The sequence below is a fragment of the Oculina patagonica genome, chromosome 3 (assembly GCF_052425735.1).
Source record: "Oculina patagonica isolate OP01 chromosome 3, crgOcupat, whole genome shotgun sequence".
NCBI lineage: Eukaryota > Metazoa > Cnidaria > Anthozoa > Scleractinia > Oculinidae > Oculina > Oculina patagonica.
The window spans coordinates 28,622,466-28,645,806 of record NC_135760.1 but is presented as its reverse complement, the minus strand read 5'-3'; the positions used below and the strand labels follow the sequence as shown (position 1 = coordinate 28,645,806).

General features: G+C 36.7%; 2 protein-coding genes across 3 annotated transcripts in view; one reads left to right on the top strand and one right to left on the bottom strand.

The window, feature by feature from the left end:
• LOC144647380 (uncharacterized) overlaps positions 1-23,341 on the bottom strand; it is a 308,906-nt gene that overhangs the window by 2,174 nt on the left and 283,391 nt on the right. The gene's annotated exons all lie outside the window — the stretch shown is intronic.
• Positions 1-23,341, top strand: part of LOC144647388 (TBC1 domain family member 10A-like) — a 59,104-nt gene that overhangs the window by 4,756 nt on the left and 31,007 nt on the right. For both annotated transcript variants that reach the window (XM_078507194.1, XM_078507193.1), the window contains exons 2-8: positions 1,104-1,209; positions 5,754-5,861; positions 9,197-9,300; positions 11,466-11,532; positions 14,536-14,583; positions 18,645-18,710; positions 19,719-19,793. In XM_078507194.1, the coding sequence (XP_078363320.1) occupies positions 1,165-1,209; positions 5,754-5,861; positions 9,197-9,300; positions 11,466-11,532; positions 14,536-14,583; positions 18,645-18,710; positions 19,719-19,793 (513 nt within the window). In that variant the 5' untranslated portion in view covers positions 1,104-1,164. The remainder of the gene's footprint in view (positions 1-1,103; positions 1,210-5,753; positions 5,862-9,196; positions 9,301-11,465; positions 11,533-14,535; positions 14,584-18,644; positions 18,711-19,718; positions 19,794-23,341) is intronic.

Below are 23,341 nucleotides of genomic sequence, written 5' to 3'. Positions count from 1 at the left end.
TTGCATTCTTTTTATTACCAATTTTTTTAATTAGCTCAAATACAAATAAAGGAAAATTTTAAATTGTTTGCTCTAAATCAGGGTTGAAAAGCATTATCAGTACTTAAAAAAGTTCCTTCCTTCAACATAGCTGAACATGACATAATAAATTATTAAATTCTCAGCCTCGGATATTGAATTTCTAGCTTTCTGATTGGTTCACTGAATCCCGGTTATCAGCTCGTATACCTATGTTTGACCTTATATGGGAAATGAGTGCGGCAAGTGCCGCTCAGCGTAAAATTTTTCTGCGGGAAGCGACAGCTTCATCAGAAAAATGGTTAAAAACAGCAAATTAATTTTGGCAAGCTTTATGAACAAGAAATAATCAGCGGTGCCTACAAAAACCACAGAAATGCCATAATAAAATTATCTGCGCAAAACAAAAGGATTGCAGTGCGTAAAGTTTAATTAATAATACTTGTAAATGCACAACAAGAGCGAGTGAATAAAGTAGAGAAGCAGCAAATAATTTACGAAAGAACGGCAAACTCACGCAGTTTCATTCATTGCATGTCATAAAATTAGGCTCAGCACTTCTATAAAGTTTGTTTCCTTTTAATCTTGGTCTTGTCCTTTTATACTTCAATAAACCTGTTCAACTTTAAGCTCAATTTCGCTTCAAATAATAAAGCAGTCTTGATGACAGCCGTGGAGCCGTAAAGAAGTACAATGTAAACCCTTGCTTCGTTTGACTTGCACAAGACGTGTAGTTTCCAGAAGAGCTTTCGCTTCAGATCTTCCCGTAAATCTGAACTGTTGTCACAATTTCCAGGATATATAGACGACTTTAGAGGAGATTGTTTGAGGAAAATCTTGGGAAGAAAACTCTCTCGCTTGCTTTCCTCGTGTTTCATTCAACTCAAAAAGTGAACACCGCGCCACAAATTTTCCCGCCTCTTAATACTATCACTTCGTTTACATCAAACTGAAATATCCAGTCGATTTTAACTTAAGGAAGAATTTAATAAAACCACACCTCGTTGGCTATTTACCACCCCGTTTCCGACGTAGGCTCATAGAATAATTGTTAAATATTAATGGTCTGTATCATTTTCCTTTAGAGACTCAAAAAGTGATTTAGCTTTGGATGTCTACCGACAACGGGAGTTAAAGTGGATCGAAATGCTGCAAAACTGGGACAAGTGGATAACAAAGAAATTCTTGAAGGTTGGTTTTTTAACGGAGGGTGTAATTTGCAGGTTGGACTTAGCTCTTATTAATGTACATTCAGGCTATAAATGTACTTCACTCGAAAATTAAAGGATTTGCACAGATCGCTTCGAAGAGTTATCTTTTCCCATTTGATTGGTTCATGAACAATATAAAATAGAGTTGATTGGGCCGAACCTTTCCCTTTAATCGGTTGCAGAAGACAGAAAACATGAAATAGAAATGTCAGCTTTATTATTAAAGTTATTACATTTCAATATTTACTTTTTAAACAATCGGCACTACTTTGATTACCTTAGAACTTGGACTTGTTATTGAAAAAATAGAAGATTCAAATTCACGATAATAATTGTTGCTGTTGTAACCCTGTTGATCTCGATATTAATTATCGTAAAAGTATTTAAAATACCCGGACATTTGTGTAAATTTACTTTGCTGACGAATACCATAACACCAACATAAACATCAACGTAAACAACTGAAGTAGAAGTCTAATGATCAGGCACGATTCGATATGAGCTGTGAATAAGCTTTGCCACTGATCTGTTAAGAGAGCATTAATTGTCATATGAAAACCTCGATCATGCATTGATAAATCCATTTAATTGGCAAGAAAACATAAAAGGCCGGCTCACTACTGTTCGATGAAGTCCATCTTCACAAATCGACGCAGCCGAAGGACCATGTGCAGAGTTGATCATTAACGTCAACCTATACACTTCCGGAAATCTCAACTTCCAGTTTTTTTGCGCTGTCACGTAAGTGTGAAACAACAAAACAAAAAAGCTATCCAACTCCGTCCACATTTAAGGGAAATCCTGACCTGCAACCTGCAACCTTCAAATTACACCCTCCGGTTTTTTAACACAAGAATAAAGCAGTGCTTAACCCATTGGCTCCCGTGCCGGCCTAAACCGACCTTGACGATCATTGCTCTTTCCTCCACTTGTGCCGTCATCATCTTTGATAAAAAAAGGCACCATTTACACGCAATCGCTGCATGAGGAAAAGCTCTTTGCGATGATGCCCCAATAACAGTGATTGGGTCAATTGAAGACCGGCGGGAAAGAATGGCCCCTGGACTTTCTGACTAAATCGAAAATTATCGAAACAGCTCCAAATTGCGCATGCAGGTTTGTTTACGTGTGCTTATATAAACACTGTCCTGTCTTTCATTTCACTGGTCTTTGTTTCGTTTTTGAAAAATTACACATGCAAAAAGACAAGGTTTTTGCTCGCGCGGCTTCTTTTGTCTTTTCTTTTACAAACGATAAACAAAGGAAACCTTTTGTTTCTCAAAACGATGAAGTCAGCTATAGTTTTGGGATTACAGGCCTAGCCCTAACCCCTTAGCTTAACCCTAGCGAAAAAAGCTTAACCCTAAACCCCAAGGGTTAGGGTTAGGGTCTCACGCTAGGGTTTCATTTCAAATTTAGGGTTAAAAAGCTAAACCCAAGTTCAAGGGTTAACTAGGGTTAGCGTTAGCGTTTCAAGCGGCTAGCTTTCAACTCAAACAAAGGCTTCTTTTAGTTTAGTACGCTAAAAACAAGTTATTTAAAAGCTTTTGATTTTGCATTCTGCAGTCCCAAAAATATAAAAGGTTCATTAAATTACCATTGAGCCGTACATTTTAATTCACTGCATTTCTAAGATACCAAATACAGAATAACAGAAACGATTTTATTCACAAACATCGGGGCGTTACTGAGCTGGCCATGCAATCGGCCTTGAAGCTTTGTTAGTTTTCGTCGTTAGCGGTCGGCCGGATGATACTACACAGCACTAAAACTTATCCTTCCCTTAAATCTTATCTTTATTTATGGCTATTTTTTGTCCTTAATATGCATTTAACCTTGTGTAATACAACGCAAATTGGTCGTGTGCATAAATTTCAGTTGAAATGTGATCTTGGCACGAACGTGACATGGCACGTCGCCAAAGCACGTCATGGAATATTTTTATGCATTTTGGCGAGTGCTCGATTGCCAGTTTTCCTCCATATGAATTAAACTACAATTTAAAAACTTGCATTAATCATGGCGGGGGTCTTTGGGGATTTTTAACTTTGGTTTGTCGACCAAATTCACCAGTGTCTTATCTCCACCGAGATCTAGGATCGAGACCAGTTGAGTGATTTATCAGCGTATCGGATTTCATTTTTGCATTCGCTCTGCACGGCCGCTCGCTCGCTTTTTTGTAAATCGTTTTTGGTTTGCTTATGTTCCTAACATAAAACAACGCCTTATTGATCGAATAACTCGAGACAGTTTTGGTAATTCAAATGATTGGTAAGTTAGGTTGAAAGACAAGCTTCCTAATTTAAATTCAACGTAGACAGCGGCGGCATCATTCACTTCGAAAGCAACTTTGCATCGAACAAGGTCAACAATGCGAGTCTATTTTTACCCACACCATGCACCATTTAAACGATAGACTCTATTCGCACGTTCTTACAACAGAACTAGACACGCTTGAAACTTTCCAAACGATTCACACGGTGGACACGCAAACGCTCCAAACCATACGCACGATCTGCGCGTTGTAAACCAATTTTCGCAAATGATCACCAAAAATTCAACACATGTAATGCTGGATTTTGCTTCCTCGTACAAATGTAATGAAACAATACAAGTTAAAAATGGAGGAGTATAATGTCCAGTTTATGTGCACTTTGAAAAAGTAGGTATTGGGATGAAATTGTTGTTTACATCAGTTATTTTCCTATTTCTTTCCAACTGATGCTAACGGGAAATTGAGCATTTTAACGTGATGCATTTTTGTTATTTCTTTGTTAGTCGACAACTTGAATTATTTTTTATCTAGTTATTTGTAAGTAAGATGCACATAGATTTTAGTTTTTATTGCTGTTTTCAAAGTTTTCATTCTCTCACTGGATTTCATATTCTACGAGGTTTTCTAGCATTACACTTTTTGTAACGGTGGTGACAGGCAATAGCGTGCGCTAAGCCAAACAAGATAAACTAAGGCACGAATCGATTGATTGATTTATTGATTGATGAATATTTAATGAGGCACAGAAAAAAAAATTTGCGAGGGGAGGTCCCCTGCCAAACCTATAAAGAATTTTTTAAAGTCTAAAACCAGGTCACTTCTCGGCAACTTTGTCACGGCAGAACCCAAGCGGACCCTGTAAAACTCGCGTTGACGAAGTTCCCGGAAAGAAACCTCTTGTTTTAGGCCTTCTATGCAGCCAGGCTCAAAACTACCTTGTTTGCAACGTTTTTTCCGAAGCGCTAAACAGCGCTGTTGTACAAAACAAAGGCAGAAGCATCACTCAGTTCTTCGAGCGATGCTGTAAACTTACGGGTATTCAGACTTAATGATGTCCATCAACCACCTGGCAGCCGCACTTGAGCTAAAACTATAAACTTCTTCGTTTTACTTTCACAGGCGCCATTTCGCTCAATTCAAACTCTTCCGCCTCTAACATGTGACCTTATGTCACAATGCAGTATCCAGTCCTACTCTACTCAAATCAACAAAAAAACATGCGCAGCGAGTCGGAGACATGCTTGTTAAATGGTTTCTCGCCTTCCGTAGACGCTTAGAAAACCCTACAGGGAAAGATGTACACGCGATGCATTGGAAAACTCAGACTGCTAGCTGACTGGGAGAATGTAAGCTTGCAAAATGCCTTTTTTTTGCATACATAATTTCTGAAAAACGAAGAAAAGACCAGCCGAATGCAACACAGGACAGTGTTTAGCACACGTAAACAAACCTGCATGCGCAATTTGGAGCTGTTTCGATAGTGTTCGATTTAGTCAGAAAGTCCAGGGGCCGTTCTTTCCCGCCGGTCTTCAATTGTGCTTGAAATACTCACAAAACTCGTAGGAGAATTTGCCTCAGCCACCCATGGCTCTTCAGTGGCGAGTATTTCCTGTTTGGATGACAATTTTTCCAAAATTTCTAAACTGCGAGCAAGCCCAGTAATAGGCCAACAACTGCAGCAAAAAGATAAGAAAAGGAGAATTTAAAGGAAAGGCAACAAAAAAATGAAAAACAAAATTTTGATTTGTGCGCATGCCTGAACAACAATGACCTAAAATTCGATGATTGTGGAAAGAAAGGCATGCTTCCAGGTTGCAAGTGTCTTTTTGAGTAGTTTGGATCTTAATTAACTCATAAATGACGCGAAAATGCCACAAACGTCCAAAAATGTGGTTTTTTCAAAAATCTCCGGGAGTCAATGGGTTAAAGAATTAAGCATGATGAAAATTTTGCCACATATTTTATTGAGCCTGTTTATTCTCAGCAGCTCTGGAAAGAAAAAAGCATTGGTTGCAGAGACCATACTGGTCTTTGTTTCCTTACACCCTAATCATTTCAGAAACCAGTACATGCTCTACTGTTTTTTCATGTGCATACATAAGAAAGACAACCTAAATTTAATTGTGGGATAGTTAATTGACAGGCCATATAATTTTCTTGCTTAATAACCATTAATAATATTTTGCATTAATTTAATCACCTTTCCAACAAGCAAGGCCTAGCATTCACTTATTGCACCTCACCCCTAGGTAAAGGAAAGATGTCGCAAAGGTATCCCATCTTCTGTCCGTGGGCGCGCCTGGCAAAACCTATCAGGAAGCCTACGCCTCAAGAATCTCAACAGTGGAGTGTTTGAAGTAAGTTGGATCTTACTAGTGAAGGTTTTGCTATTGAAAATAATTTGTTATTTAAAATTGGTTGATATTGATGGCCACTGACAGTTGTCGTAGTCAGGGCAATCAATAGTCATGTCACTGTAACAGGCAATGCAAAAGTAACAACTAAAGTTATGTCAAATATTAATGTCACAGCTGACGAAGACCAGGTAAAGTCCAAACAAACATTTGCATACTTGGAAACAAGCTAGTTAGACGTTTGCAAAGCCTGCTATGAATTGAAAAATCGTCTGTGAAGATATTATTGAAGCAGCTGCCCTTTCGAAGAAGCATATGAATTGGCACAACTTCACTTCCTTCTAGGCTTCTGCAGCACTTCAGAATTATTCACATGGTCCTCAACAGGGCAAGATATTTACCCAGAATGCATAGTCAAACTTCTTTAAACATAAAATGCACTTTCACCTCCAAGTTTCAAGTCGCACGATTGGCACATCGTGGTCATCAAACCAAGCGGTTAAGTATTTCTCATAATTTATTAGTTAGCTTTGAGGCCTATTTTGTTTGTTTGGCACAACAACAGTGAATTTTAGCCTTGAAGCAGGAATGTAAACTGTTGATTTATTTCTGTTGATTGACTGCCTTACTATGATTGGTTGATTGTGTTTATGACATAAAACCGTGAGGTGAAGAGAATCTATGTTTTGATGTTAAATACATGTATAGCGCACAATTTTACTTTGTTGTGCATGTGTTATTTCCTCTGTGGTATTTTCTAAAACAAATAGAAAGCATGTTTTCCATGTTTCTATCGAGTTTTAGTATAAATCTACTAGCGTTCTATCACGAATGCTGTTCTCTGTCTGGCTACGCTACTCACTATCTATTCTGTTGTAGAAGGTGAGTAGCGAAACAGCGTGTGGTCGCCGCTTTTTCGCTTTTAAATTGACCGTAAAGAAGGACTTGAATTATTTACAATTCTAGGCGATGTTGGAGAAGATAAAGACTGTACCGAAATATGTAGTGAAGCTTTTACACAGTAAGAAAAGCAATTAATATTCATTTATGCTTTTAAAAGTGGGTGAATGTATCATTTTATAACATTCAGAGATGCATTTTGTGGAAATAAAGTTTATGTCTTTGCAAACTAACACAGTTTCATCGTCCCATCGAGGAGCAGTAAAAGAAAGGCTAAACAGATTCAACCTGCAAGTTTTTTTATGCATCAATAAGACTTAAATAAAACAACAAAATTGAAAGCGAATTCAAGGTTGCGGGTGACTCCTTCAACTTTTCATAAATTTCTTATCATTCACGCTTCCTACATTTAAAACAACTTGACTTCCAAAGGGCCTTTGTAAGTCAGTCTATCTTTAAATTGTCATTTTACAATGAAATTCCGACGTTTTAAATAAATCGTGAATGAAATGCAAAGGCACATACAGAAGCTAAACAGTGCAATGTGGTTTCTCAATCTTTTACGTTTTTGAATTTTAAAAAACTTGACTTCCAAGGGCCCTTGTACGTCAATACATCTTAATTTCAATCGTCAATTTACAATAAAAAACTTGGCTTTTCCTTCAGTTTCGGGCATATGGCGGCTTCAATAAATCATGAATAAAATGCAAACGCGTGCACATGCAGAAGCCAATGCAATGTGGTGCAGTTATCATTATTCAATAAAAACGAGAGCCTGTCTTGTTGTTAAGTTTTGAACATATAGTAGATTTATGCTAAAACAATTAGATTATTCGCTCTCGATTTCTATGTGTGATAGTTCATTTGGGCTTCGCCCTCATCAACTATCACACAATAGAAATCTCGAGCTCATAATCTAATTGTTAAATAGAAACACTCGTGAAAGTTTGGGAGAACTCGGAAAAGCTGTGGAAACACGAGCCCATTTCTCATTCACCCAAACTTCCACCCGTGTTTCTGTAACTCGACAGAAACACGGAAAACATGTTTACTATTCCTTAAACATAAGTATCAGTTGTTACTTTGTCCCACGCTCATGACAAATGGACATTTCATCTTTATCATGTTCAGTTATTTCCTTAGAACAAGCATTGATGTCAATGGATAAACAGCTTTTAGTACTTTTAGCATAGTTGATTTTTCTATTTTATTCTTATTTTGGTGGTGAACCTGTAAACTAGCTTTTTAGCTAAGTGTCCTGAACACATTTAAATAAAGTATTGTATAGTAAGAACTGATCAGTATCTTATTCAGTACTTTACAAGGCACAGGGCTTTGCATCCACCAAAGCTGAAACGAAATAATTTATGAGAAAGCCACCCTTCAGGACCGTCTGCACACAGACTGCTCGATCTAGCTAGCACTTTTGTTTTTTAATTTAATACAAACCCTTTTCAAAGCACACATTTTCTGAAAGCTTATTAGTTCCAGATTATGGATTAAAAATCACAAAAACATAAAACAAACGAAAAAACATTATTGAGAATTGTTTTTGCGAAAGTATACGTCTGTGTAAATCAAGCTCAAGGCCTGCCAAAAATAAGTGGAAGAAAACGATAAACGTCGCATCTGCCTCTTAACACTTTTCTCTAAAAACCTTTATCTCAGATTTTTAACAAGTGTGTTTGTTCTTTTGTAATGAGCAGATGAAGTTAGGGAAGACAAATAATCGGCACTTCCTGTGGAAAAATGTTAATTATTTGAAAATGAGAAAAGAAAACGAAAATCGCAGACACGGTATTGGAGAAACACTATCTGGCAATAAGCTGGCCAAATTTCAGCCAAATCAGTTAAGGGGCTGCCGACTTGGAGTTTAAAACGTACACTCAGCTTGTCCAAATTACCTTTCCAATAAATTTTTTATGGCGTCTTACCCATAATGGGATTATATTGCCTGGTACGTGAAGGTTGATCAGCTTACCAGAGAGGGATCATCTTGCTCTAACAATAGATATAAAAGAACGCCCTTGACGAGCTTTATCTAGATCTGATCATCACTAAATCCCAAATTTAGGAAAATTGTACTTTTAAACGGTGGCTGATACCTTAAGTATACAGGAACAATACATTTAAGCTCATTGCCAGCTGCTTATATTAAAAGTGCCACGTTTTTAAATAATTTTAAAAAAACTTATTATATATAAATTTTTAAATTAGAGTCAGTGTTTTTTTGGTTATGAATGTTTTTAAGAGTTTTTATAATTTTTTCTTCTCAGTTTTAACATTATATTGTATATATATACTTTTAATGTCCCAGGGCCCCTATGGATACAGCCTTGTTGCTGATTGGGCCACCAATAAAATTGGTTAAATAAAGATTCTTGTTTTCTTGTTGTTCCATGAAATGGTGAAAGAAAAGTTTGATTTACTATTTGCAGGCGCTTGTGGAGAAAGAATCCCCAGACTGGGAGAAAGTAATTGAAAAGGATCTGAGTAGAACTTTTCCATTTCATGAGCTGTTTTGTGAAAAGGATGGTGCAGGGTGAGTGATGTAATAAATTATTTCAACAATACTTTGACTTGTGTCAGTTTCTTCTGATGTTTGTAGATGATAAACTAAGTTTTAAAGATTGAAGCGTAGCTGGGATTAGACATAATAAAAACAAACGTTCACTGGCTAAAAATATTAAAAAACAATGAACTTTCGGCTGTCGCTCTACAGCCTTCGACGGATAAAAAATTGAATACAAAATGGATAAAATATATACAAGAAAGGTGCGATAAAAAGAAAATAATGGAAAACAAAAGCGAAGTAAAAATGTGCTAATTAAGAGGCTATTTTTTTAAAAGAATACAATATTGGCTTGGAATGGGCTTTGAGTTATTGTCTGAGTGTGAAAATATAATAATAGGAGCAACGGAAGTCAGTGCCACAAAGGATAAAAAATCTCGATGATTTGGTAAGTGCAGAATGCAATATGGAACAATTGAAAGTATGATGTTTTATATATGTTCGTGTTTATTTGCTTTACTTTACTTTCGGAAAAACTGTTCACAGGCTACTTGTATTCTTTCCTAGGTGTTCCTTACGTTAATCTTTGCAAACGTAACACGACACTTTCGTTCGTTTGTAACAAAATACTTTTGTTTTCCTTGAAAATGCCGTAACATGAAACTCTTGTTTTTTGTTTGTTTTACGGCGACATCGATGACATTTGTTTAATTTAATTAAGTTACGGTTTAAACTGCACGAAAGACGATTCTCAAAACTAAAGAACAAATCTAATCAAAAAACATCTTTTTCGAAAGGGTTTTTAAAACGCAGTTCAGCTAGGATATTTGTTTCCTGGTTATCAGGTGTTCACGCCGAAAATCCCGGTGCAAGTTTTTGCATACCTAATTACGATTTACGAAAGCGCTGTGAACACGTCACACGCTCACTCAAGCATGAAGCCGAGAAGCACGTAGTGTGAAGATTTCTTTCAAGAAATGTCGGAACCGTCACGAAAGCATTTTCAAACACTAAAGCGGCAGAGGTTTTACAAAATAAAACGGAGGTTAGTTCAACCGATGGAGAACAAATAAAAGGAAAGGAAGTGACGGATGTAACATGATATTGTTGTTTTTTTCTCGCAGATCGCTGTGATGCCTTTTAAGTCTAATTAAATTAACGCCACGGATTCTACAGGAATTCAACCGCATTGAAAAGCACACCACGTTAGGCTTTAATACAAAATTTCTAAACACGTCACTGTTATTTTAATTTTCGATAGCTTGAATTTCAGTTTGTTATTGAAACAGCAAACGAGATACTTTTGTTTTTGTCAAAAACATGTAACATACTTTTGTTTTTGTCAAAAACGGATGTAACATGATGTTTATGGTAACGTGATTTATTTTCTGCAAAGAAGGCGACATTGATTATAACACAGATGTTATCAGGTTATCAATTAATTATGAGATGCTAGATCACCTTTTCTAAGAAAACAGCATTGCCATATCAAGAAATATTTCACATGATCTGCTATGACGCCTTACTGTCTAATTCAATTAATTTGTGGTTTTAACTTGGGGCCACGGAGTCTACACGAATCCTTCTGCAGAAGAAAAACGCAATGTTCGTGATGAAGACTGATCTGCGCATGCGTTTAGCACAAAGTATTTTTTCCAGAAAGAATTGTACCACAAGGAGAGCATAGTGCTTTCTGAAACAAATATATACCTTGAGTTCTTCAATTGTAAGTATCGTAATGGACTCCCCGATTTACCAAGGGCACACGGTCAGGTGCTCTCCATCCCCTCCCCCCTTTACAGAAATAATTAATTAATTGATATTAATTAATTAATTGGTGATTAAAAGTTTACACCGCGTTAGCGGTTTAGTGGCTTAGTGGTTTAGTGGTTTAGTGGTTTAGTGGTTTAGGGGTTTAGCAAACGCCAACCCACCAAACCATCACAATAGTGCATTCTGCACTAAAAATAGCCGTTGCACTGTGATAACAAGAAACATCTGTTGCTTAAAGAACTAGCTTAAACGTGTAACAGTCATCCAGAGACAAAGAGTTTCTTATCTTAGGGACTGAACATCATGAAAACAAGTGGCAAGTTCAGCAGTTTTCAACTGTTGAGACCTTTTCACTCTGATGATTATAAATATGTCTGTACGTGTAGGCAGTCTTCATAAGTTTAAATAATCTTGTTTTACAGGCAGAGGGATTTATTTAACGTCTTGAAAGCATATGCAATATATGATCCTGAAACAGGCTACTGTCAGGTGGGGTGCTACTGTTTCATGATTATAGCTTTTTTTAATTTTTGACTAATTTGCATGCTTTGTTCCAGTGCTCAGTAGTGCCAATAACACCCAAAGTGGCCATGAGGTGGGATCCCACTTTTTTTTGTTTTCTGAACAGTAACTTACCAAGCAAAATATTTTGATCCTTCTTCAAAAATTGTACCTGATTCAAGCTCTTTATTTGTTGCTTCTCTTATTAAGTAACCTTCACAAAAACGTTCAGTAATGGTTATATATCAAGCAAATGGATCACAAACTGAAATGTATTTTCCTGATGTATTTGAAATAAAACAAGCAGGTAGCCACATGTGCACATTGAATACCTTTTGTTTTTGTTTTCTCGTGGCTTAATTGCTGTACCTTATCATCTCAGTGCTCGAAATTAGAAAAAAATCCAGGTTGTCCTTATGGCAAATGCCAGACAACCTAAACCCCTGAGTTTGGTTGCCCTGCTGAAGGCTTGGTTGTCCGTATTAAGTGTTGTATTTTTTTGTTACAAATTTTGTTCTCAGGTCATGATGAGACGATAACATTTATTTTACAATTCACACGGTGTGAAACTGCTCATCCTAAACAAAACTGCAGAATTCCTTTATAGTAAATGAACACAACACTTTCACTTACTTTTAACGTTAATGAAAATACTTCTTTGTACTTTCAGAAGCGATATAGTCATTTTACAAATCCCTACACACGCAAAAACACACCAAACTCAAAACAGCTAAAATATAAATTATTCCCAGACAACAGCCAGACAAGATGCGTCTCAATTACACGTGGGTCACAAATCTGTTCACTTAAAAAAGCCAAAAATTCTGAACTTTAGTTTGAAATATGAAAGAAACTTGAATTAAACTTTGCTCAGAATTAAATTTTACTTAAGATAAAGGCAAGAAATGCATTCCAAAGCGCCAAGATATTTTGAATTTTGAAGTCATGCAAATCTGCATGCGTAATTAACTAGTCACTTTTAACACGCGTCAAAATATTTCAACGAGGTCTGTACGTGTTTTAAGACAACACGGCAAGCTTATCTCGGCTTATTGCACTCGACAAACGTCCAATTAACTGTTTCAACCTTTGCTTTCCCTTTCCTAAGAATTGTGATGGATTCCATCGATTAGAAGAGAGCTATTTTCATGTTTAAACTTACATTTTCTTTGGTTTATTCTGTTGGGTGATCACGGAAATGTAAGTTCTTTGGTTGTCCGGCGGTTTTTTCTCGGGCAACCAGGCCTTAAAATTTCTAAAAAACTGGTTGCCCGAACGAACTTTTAGTTGTCTCGGACGACCGGACAACCGCTAATTTCGAGCACTGTCATCTGTTTACAAGGGTCACAATTCTGGCCATGTTTGTAGAGGAAGGTCAAATCCTATGTGAAACCCATGCAGATGCACCTTAGTTTACTTGTTAGTTTTTGTCTCATGATGTCATGACGTTGTCCGGACGACACAAGAATATACTACAGGGGAGAAGGTGCATTCCATGCGTGTTTGCTTTCTGCATGTGGCCACAGAATTTTCCCACCATGTCAAAATTTTCTTTTTTAGTAAATGCCGATAAATGCGATCATCAGATTTAAACAAAACAGATGCTGTTTGCACTGACAGTTATGTTTATTTTTAAGCTTTTTGTTTGTTTTTCTTAGTGATAAAAGCGATCACACGAGATTCCCGCCATTCTAGTCATATTAGTCAATCAGATAATAGCTACCGTGAGAACAATGTGTTTTATGATTTTGGTACAGCAATAGGGGAAAAGCATGTCTTAAACAGGATTTGCGCCAAACAGAACTGTAGGTATGTCGACCGACAATATATCAGGAAAACCTTTTTTTGCCGTTTCCATTTTTGATTAGATCCGATTTCAAAGATGTAATAGACCGTAGTACTTAGTCGAACCACATGTGTGCCTTTACTTTAGTTGACTAGCTAGATTGGGCAAGTTAGAATTTGTGCTGATTAAACTAGTTCAAAGATTATGGACATTATTTTCCTTGTGTGTCTTCAATTTAAGTATTACCCTAAACTGTTTTAAAAAACAGTTCAAAATTTCCCCAGTCACGAAGACACGCGTAAGGTCAACCATGAAACTTTGCTTGGTAGTGTGCGTGAGCTTATTGAAACGTGAGGCTGCAAACGTTCTTATCAGTCACAAACACAAAACAACAAAGGAGAATCTGTGACTCTGTTGACCTTTTTTAGATATTTAAGAACTATCTGTGACAGATAAATTAATGCTTAATGAATCAAAGTGCAATACAGCATTTTCCCACAGCTAAGTATCTGTACGTCTGTATTCTTTTTCTGCCATTATCCGAGTCCTATAACTGTTCAACGGCTACATGCTGGAGTGTACTTTGCATTTAATTCTGAGCCTACTTTCGGCTGCTTGGAAAAATCGCTTTTTATAAGGTGTCGGAAACAAGTCGCGTGACAATTATAAGTACAAACATTATCTGCCTGACAGAAATAGCAACGATCAATTAGTATGGACGCTTATAAATTACCATGATAGTGATCGGAATGGATACCATTAAGGCATTGATTTCAAAACTTTGTTTTTAAGCATGTAATCTTTTTTTTTTAAGTTGGATTTTGAGCCTTTTGCGTGAGAACCTTTTGTAATTGGAATAAACCTTTGTTTTTATCTTTAACTTTGAAATCGTGAAGTTCAGCACAAGCATTCACGACAAAGGTTTCTGAATTGACAAGTGAATCAAGAGTTTCGTATATCGTGGTGTGATCAACTTTTATCGAGCGACAAAAGTAGCTTTTAATTAGTTTTAGTTCAAATTTTAGGGGTGAGGAGTCGTGTTAGATGCACGCTTTTTAATTTTCGATATCTTTACAAGCAATAAATAGACGTGAAAAGCAGTCTATTTTCAAATAAATTAAACTCTGAAAAGAGTCACGAGACACTAAGCCCAGAGGGCTTTTAATTATTTTATCCTGGATTACTTGTTGTCTTGATTTTTACAGGCAATGGCTCCTGTGGTAGCAGTCCTTCTGATGCACATGACAGGAGAGGTGAGCCTTCATAATTTGTATTTTGTAGTATTTTCTAACATTTCTAACACAAAAGAAAGCCCCAACTCATGGTATATATTGGCTAGAAATACAAATGTAAAATGATCCTAAAGGGGTCTGGGCAGAAACATCCTCTTTTTTAGCAGAAGTTGTTCAATTTTATCATAACCAAGTATAACTGTTAACTTCAAAATGAAAGGTGAATGATAAAAACATAGTGTACGTTAGTTAGGTTAGTGTGCATAATGTACGTTTTCCCGTGTGAGGTCACATTTTTGTTGCTGACATGCATATTAATCTTACTCCTCTGAAAATTTGAAATCAATTGAACAAAAATCGCTTGGAGTTTTAGCTCTTAAAGTATCCCTATCCAGTGAAAAATATTATCGAAGAAGAGTATAGCGTTTAGAAAAATCTGTCGCTTCGCAAACAAACACCGCCCACTAACTGCCCGCAAATACGTTCTCTTGTTTTTGCCTGGTCACCTCCTGGGTGAAATTTTCATGCAATTATTCCATCTTCACACAAAGCTCAAAGATCAAACGTTTACATCAAGTATCGCTTTCTTTAAATTGGGTGTTTATTACAGAACGACAAAAGTTTAGATTGTTTTGTGATGATTAAATGAGAATCTGTGGATGTCACAAAAGGTGTCATGTAGGCTCTGCTGTTGACACACAGTTGTATTTTCTTTGTTTAGGTGTTTTATGTCAGCTATGCAATGTTCTTAAAAAGAAAATAATGCAGCTCTGCAAGCATAAAACGTTTTTTCAACTTTTTTGCTTGTTTACAAGCAAAAGGAAGGAGAATGGCGCGGTTAGGTTGGGTAATCTGGAACCTGCACATTCTTGTTAACTCTCAAGGACTGTTTTAATTTCTCAAGGGAATACTTTCCGCTGTGGGTGATCAAAGCGCGTGACTTGTAAAGTGTCACTCTATAGTTGTGCTTCAGTACTTCCGTTCTTGTAGAAAAAACGTGGCTTGTCAAATTTACAAACGTTATATAACAATTAAAAACGTGAGTAACCCAAATCTTACGTGACATAACCGATTAAGAATGTGAGGGGTTCAGCACTCAAAGCCAGCGAAGTTTAAAACGATTAAGAACGCAATTTGTACTGGTACAAGTCTTTAGGCGCTAATATTAATTTAACCTAAAACGATTAACAATGCAAATTTGTACTGGTACAAATATTTCACACACTAAAACGTTGCTAATAGTTAACCAAAGGGAACTCATTTCGTTACAATTGATTATATCTGCTGAGTTGCACAATTTAGAATTGCATTATTCAATGCAGGTGTGAAGTGATATTTACAAGTGTTTTTGTAGCCAGTTGTGAAATTACTTCTGGTGGAAGCAGTAAACACTAAAAGTTTTTGCTTCTGTTCAGAAGTTAATGCATCGCCATAAGAAAAAAAAACAGCAACTGTTTTACTGGAAATGTAGTCGTTAGAAGTGGCATGTGTAGCCGTAAGGTAAAGAATAACACGTGGAGAAGCAGCTTTTGGTAATATCTAAACGAAAATTTACTTCTCAACTCTGTCGTGCGTAACCTTTATCGGGAATCCTGCATTAAGCCGAGTAGAAATCTTTCTAACTCGAAAGGAAACAACTATTTCGATTAAAGGCAAGCGTCAAAGTTTACCATTTTTGAGTTATTTTTTCAAAATAGCTCTTTAGTCGGCGCGATGGACCTGTAATCAGTGAAGTATGTGGGTTTGTCACACCAATCAGATTTCAGGTACTATCGGAACCAATCAAATTGTAGTTTATAAAGGGGAAGCAAACTGACGTAGTCAGCAATTTCGTTCGAAGTTTTAAGATTAGAAGGACTGAAGGAGGCGGAATCGGTGAGTTATGATTTAACCCTGGATTAAAAACGTTTTTCGTAACGCCCGCCTGCTTACAACGCACACGCCGTGAGCAAAAGGCCCAACAATAACTTGTTATTCGTCTTATTCGAGCGTACGTTTGGAGAGGCTAGCTTTCCTGACCGTAGTAAAAATAACATATAACATTTGCACAAAGCAGATTTGAAGAATAATGTTGTCATTACTTTTGCCGTCCGCTTTGCGAAGTTCGTTGGGAAATTGGAAAGTTTGTTATGAAGTTGCCAAATAAATTGCGAGTTTGTGAATCAAATTGTGAGCTTCGATACAAAGTTCCCAACTTCGGCCCGAAATTAATAAAACCTTCTATTATAATTATGTTATTAAAAAGGGCTTTGCTACGCTAAACTGTTGGAAACAAATGTCATAAAAATAAAAAACTTTTATGTTCAGCGAGCCGTAAGCATGTTGTCTCGAACAAATTAGTCTGTCGCGTCGCGTCGGCTTCGATTAAAATCAATAAACCATCCAGTTTCATCCGGTTTACAAACGCAGAAGACTTGAAATTGAAGACAGTGAAGATTATGCCTCACAGAAATCGTTAAATATGTGTTTTCATACAAAAAAGTTAAAATTTGACCAAATTTCTACCTGCATAAAATTTATTTATCGCCAAATCACTTGCGTGATCGCTGATGCGAAATGTTGTCTTGTACTTCAAGCTACTTCAACTTTCCTTGACAAGCTCAAAAATCTTCGAGTTCAGAAATCGCGATGACTTTCGAGCAACATGTCTTGTTTCTCCTCAACTACCAAAACTTCGAAAGTTCAGTCGGGCCGAAGTTGGGAACTTATCGAAGTTCGCAATTTGATTCGCAAACTCGCAACATAATTGGCAACTTCATAACAAAGTTTCCAATTTTCCAACAAACTTCGCAAAGCGGGCGGCCAAAGTAAACTGAAATCAACTGTAAAACATCTCGTTCAAATATTTAATGAACCGGTACAAGTATTAACTTTGCTGTTAAAAGCAACTACAATCGATAGCAAAAACAGAATAAGAGCGTGCCATTCCGTGACAATTCGATAACTCAATTAGTTCTTGTTTGTTGAATAGAATTTAGGTTGTAAATGAAAGAAAATCTTTGTTTAACAGTTCTGACAGGAAACAAAGACTCCAGGTATACTGCGCTTTAAAGAACTTTCCCGAAGAAAGTGGTTTTTGATTTGATGCGTTTATTACTTTGTTTATTATAGTACTTTTCGTTCAATGTCTGTATGGAAACGTGGCTTTTCGAGAAAAACAAGGGTATCGTGTTACGTTCGGTTTTAAAAAACAAAGGTCTCATGTTACAAAAGTGAGAAAAACAACAATATTATGTTTCAGTGTTTGGCAAAAATCCAAAAGTATTCCGTAACAAACAAAAGTAACACGTTACGGTTGCTACAAAGCTAGCAACAAAATAACCGCTTAAACAGAATAAGAACGTGCCATTTTGTGACATTTTGATAATTGAATTAGTTTTTGTTTTTCAATTAAATGACGAAAATTTACGTATTGAATAAAACAGTTCTGATGTATCAAAATGCACGTAAAAGTTATTTTGTTTGCAAGCAAATTTTGTGCAAAAAAGTGACTCCGTGGGCCGCCATACACAAATGGCTAAACCCATGGCATAAACCATCCCAACAGGACAATCACCCAGTTTCACCCCAAGCCACCCCATAAATTGAAAAAATAACTCCTGCACGCTTAGCGTGCCTATGTTTAACCAAGCCAAAGTATATGAGTCGCAAAGCGCCCAGCCAAATACAACATTTCCTCCGCGAAAATAAAAAAAATTGCTTGAACTGAAAGACGTTTGAATTCTTCCATGATATACATGTTCGAACAACGATGCCCAGGATAAACCGTCTACTCATACTAACTTCATGCAAAAAAAGTCGATATCATGAAGAGATCTTTGATTCTTGTGATGATGACAAATTTTGTTGATGCTATAATATAATGGTTGCTTTGAGTTGATTGGCACTGCATTTTCCCTGTTGCCCAGCATCACTATGTCTTTAAAGGAAAGTTCCACCCTTTCTATCCCTCCTGCAACAACCAAAGGTTTACAAGTCCAAGAACATTTGCCATTTTAGTCTTTATTTACATTTACATGGTACATGTACAAAAAAACATAATATAGAATCAAATATAGTTTAGCTTATTTTCTATCTTTCAGGAAGCTTTCTGGTGTTTGGTGATGATTTGTGACAGGTACATTCCTGGGTACTATGGTCCAAAATTAGTAAGTGAAAACATACTGTCAGTAATGAACTTGTACATTGTACATTTAACATGCTCTTGGCAGTTATACAATGAAGGATTGCATGTAATTTTGTATAAATTTCTGTAGTAGTGAGATGATAAAGATATGAAGTAAAGCATACATGTCAGAACTGTAGTGGAAAAAGCAAAATATTGGAATGAGATCTTTGCTGTTACATTTCAACTTAAGAACGTTCACGTGAAAATTTTCTAGTCTATAGATTTTTTTTAAATTTTTTACAGCAGTCATAATAAGTTACTTGTGTCAGAAATGCAAAAAAATGTGGGGGTCACCGACTTAGTTTCAGAGATGAAGCGTGTGGAAAACTACACTGATTCTAAAAAATTGGTGCACGCAATTCAACACGGTTTACAGGATTTATAGTTAAAAATATTGAAGATGAGAAAAGAGAGGCAAATGATCTTAGTCATATTTTGTAGAAGTGGGTCTGTTGCGTAAAAAGAATTCTAGTGTTTTGTAAGACTTAACCCTGAAAGTGGTATTTGAAACCGTCGTACAGCAAAACGAAAAGCTCAAAAAGAGGCATTCGAATGTACGTGGGACAAAAAAAAATTGAACTTTTAATCAATTGATTTTTTTCATTTTTTTCGCAAAACGTAGGTAATCGTCAACAAAAGTGATCTGTTTAAAAAAATGTGGGGGTCACTGAGCATCTAAGAGAGTTAATTGCAAGCAAAGTTAACGCGACGACTACCAGCCCTATATTTGCTTAGAAAATTTCTTCAGCGCACGCGCTCAATGCATGGTGTGGCGTGATGTTGCAACATGAATTATGTGCGCAGTAAGGATGCGCATAAACAATTAGCGCAAATGTCCTTAATTTTCCGGATAAGCAGTTGAAAGGAAAGAAATTAAAGCCATAAAAAAAGTTTTATTTATAGTGAGTTGTTCAGGAAACTGAAGAACAAAGGTTGGCTTATGCAAATTACATGTACATGTTTCAAGTAGTGTTTTATTTTGTACCAGGAGGCAGTCCAGATGGATGGGGCTATATTTGGTGGTTTGTTGGTTAAATCTGTACCTCATATAGCAAAACACATGGTAAGTAAACTTAATAATATGCCTGTGAAATGAAAAACAAATTAGGATTGTTTGAAAGTCCTTTCAAGATGAAGAAGGATAGCATATTTGTGTTCTCGCATTTGTATGTATTTGTATGTAAATATATAAAAAAGTAGACTGGCTTACTGCTCCTGGTCAGTTCTGTCTGGTCATGTCTTTTCTCACATTCTACTCTACTCCTGTATTTAAAGACGACCGTTCCTTTATTTTAAACTAATTTAATCTGCACCTTGTAATGAGTGTACAAGTGAGAGACCCCAAATGTTCCCATGTTTTCTTTAGTGTGCATAAACATCCTTCTAAATTTTGGTATGTGGACCCAGTAAATGGCCTTGCTCGCTATGAGTGATCATAGTTCAGTGGATTAAGTGACGGGCCTGTGAAGGAGCTTATGGGTTCGAATTCCATTACTAATGTAGTTTTAATATCGTGCCGATCAGTCATGGGTACTGACCACCTTATAATTATTATTGAACTACCGGTATATTAAGGTCAAATAAACCGAAATTTCGAAATTCTTTGTTTTGCAACCTATAAACAATTCATTATTAAGTTAACTTAAGGAAAAAATTTACTTTCTGAGCCTTTATGCACAAAATACAGCAAAATTAAGCTACAAATATTTCCTAAGAATTCCACAATGACCGCGCGCTGGAATGGAACAAGCTTAAGCTTTGAGTTTTTGCAGACGTCAAAATAATATTGGTGCTTTTGATGGTTTTGCGATCGAAGTGCACATGCACACCTGTAGGCTAATTAAGTGTAATACTCCATAATTTTCGAGCTTTTTTAAAAGTTCGCGGACACCGTACCTCACCGATTTCGCTGAAATTTGGCATGCAGTCTTGTTTTAGGGTCCTAACTACCAAATGGATATTAAAAAGTTTCAATTCTTTTTATTTTGGAAAATATCGAGAAGGCCGATTTGAAGCGTTCGTGACGGCTCGCCAACATGGCGGATCGAAGGTGTTCTTGTTACTTCGACACTGAACCTGCCGTCACAGTTTCTCGATCATACTTGGCATAGTTATAAAGAACTATCTTTCTTCTTTCTATATATCAAAATAGATTCGGCAAATGTTGAGTTTGGATGATCAACGGCCAAGAAGTTCGAAGGTATGTTAACGATGTTTTGAACAGTCTCAAATTTACTACAAAATGAAAGGCTTATAACTCCACTGTTATCTCGATTTAGAACAAGCCATTTATCGTGAACAAAGCTTGTTCATTGGTGAATTGATTCCATTAATAAAAAAATTGGGGAAATGTAATCGTTAAGAATAAGAAATTATGGAACCTCTAGTAAATTGGCCATTTCAGCGCCATTTCAGCAGATCAGCTCATTTAACAGCAAATAATCGGGAGAAACATGAAAGGGTTACAGTCGTTTATAATAAGCAGTTTCCATGTATTCTTTGCTTATCTTAAACAAATACATGATCTTTGCCAAAGATATGGCGATTTTTGAGCGTACGATCGTTTCTCAAAATTTTTATGTCGGCAACTTTATTTTATTTGTTGTCGAGATTATACGCTGTTGTTATTCAATATTCGTTTCACAAGAACTTCTGTTGCTCGCATTTTTCAAATCACTGTTTAAGAAATTGCCCATTCCGTAACAGGGTCATTCTTACCTTTTTTTTTAAAAATTACTAGGAAAGCAAGAATGTCATAGAACGGTTTTGTACTAGTGAAAATACCTGTCAGACATAACTTCAACTGTTTGTGTTATCTGGCTGTCTTCACAAATATGCAAATTAAGGAATTCTTAAAGTGCCTATCTTTAACTATTTCGCGCTTAAAGATTCCTCTAAATCTTTTCGCCTACCTTTTGGCCAAACGAAGTTTTGTGTCTCCAGGCAGAATGTTCGTTATCAGCAATGAAAGTCGAAGAGATACAGAAGCTCGAGTAAAATTCTAACTGCTGTGAAATGAACATCGTTTGAGCTTGACGTGTATTTATAGATTGCTCATTTAACAGCAAATAATCGGGAGAAACATGAAAGGGTTACAGTCGTTTATAATAAGCAGTTTTCAGGTATTCTTTGCTTATCTTAAACAAATACATGATCTTTGCCAAAGATATGGCGATTTTTGAGCGTACGATCGTTTCTCAAAATTTTTATGTCGGCAACTTTATTTTATTTGTTGTCAAGATTATACGCTGTTGTTATTCAAGTATTCGTTTCACAAGAACTTCTGTTGCTCGCATTTTTCAAATCACTGTTTAAGAAATTGCGCATTCCGTTCAGGGTCATAATTACTTTTTCTTTAAAAATTACTAGGAAAGCAAGAATGTCATAGAATGGTTTTATACTAGTGAAAATACCTGTCAGACATAACTTCAACTGTTCGTGTTATCTGGCTGTTTTCACAAATATGCAAATTAAGGAATTCTTAAAGTGCCTTTCTTTAACTATTTCACGCTTAAAGATTCCTCTAAATCTTTTCGCCTACCTTTTGGCCAAACGAAGTTTTGTGTCTCCAGGCAGAATGCTCGTTATCAGCAATGAAAGTCGAAGAGATACAGAAGCTCGAGTAAAATTCTAACTGCTGTGAAATGAACATCGTTTGAGCTTGACGTGTATTTAGACCTATTTATAGATTGCGCTCGAGCTCCGTTAATTAAGTTTATTCATTTGGCGATCAGATAAAAATCAATGAATGATCAGAGTTATTAAAGTCCATTTCTAAGCACGAGAGACACGGAAGTTTGTTTCAGAAGCATTTATGCATAGAAATACCGGTTTATTTTTGAGCGGTAAATCTGCATTTATAATAGCTGGGAATTTGGGGTGTTTTTTGGTGTTTTTTTTTTTTAGGGGGCTCGGGGGTGTGGAAGTGGTGCCTTCGTATCCTCTTTTGTTCTTTTACACAGTGGCCTGAATTTGGAACAGTTCGGGGAATGGATTATCAATTACTCTTCGTTATGCCATGTCACCCCTTAATGTGGGAGCGCCGCGCCTCAATTCACGATAAAAAATTTATGGCCGCCCGGTCCATTTATGTAGTTCTCCGTCAGGTCTCTCAATAGGCAGGTTACGAGCCTAGTGGCCCATCAGGCCGGAGCTCATACCGGTTTCCGCAACGTGAAGCGACAACGAGTATTTTTTACTCCACCCGGATGGGATGCTATTCCATCGCAGGGTTACCTCCCTTCCCGAAAAGCTAAAGATTGACTGGTAATCATTTTTACACCTGGGTAAGGAAAGGGACTCTGAGAGTTGAGAGGCTTTCCAAAGAACTTAACGCATTGTCCCCCAAAAGCTCTATCCAGGACTGTTTGGTCCAGAGTCCAGCGCAGTGACCATTATTAGGCCATCACGCTCCCCAACCGTGTAAGAAAGTGCAAAAAATCTGCTTGTATAAGCCCTGGGGTTGTACAGTTTGGTACGAAATGTGGGCTTTTAAATGTGGTAGGTCTTATATCCGTGGTTGGGGTGCGGTGGCTTAAAGCGAAATTAAAAAACTTCTTGTTTTCTGAAAAACGTTTTTATAAACTGATTTGAATTACATTAATGAATTAA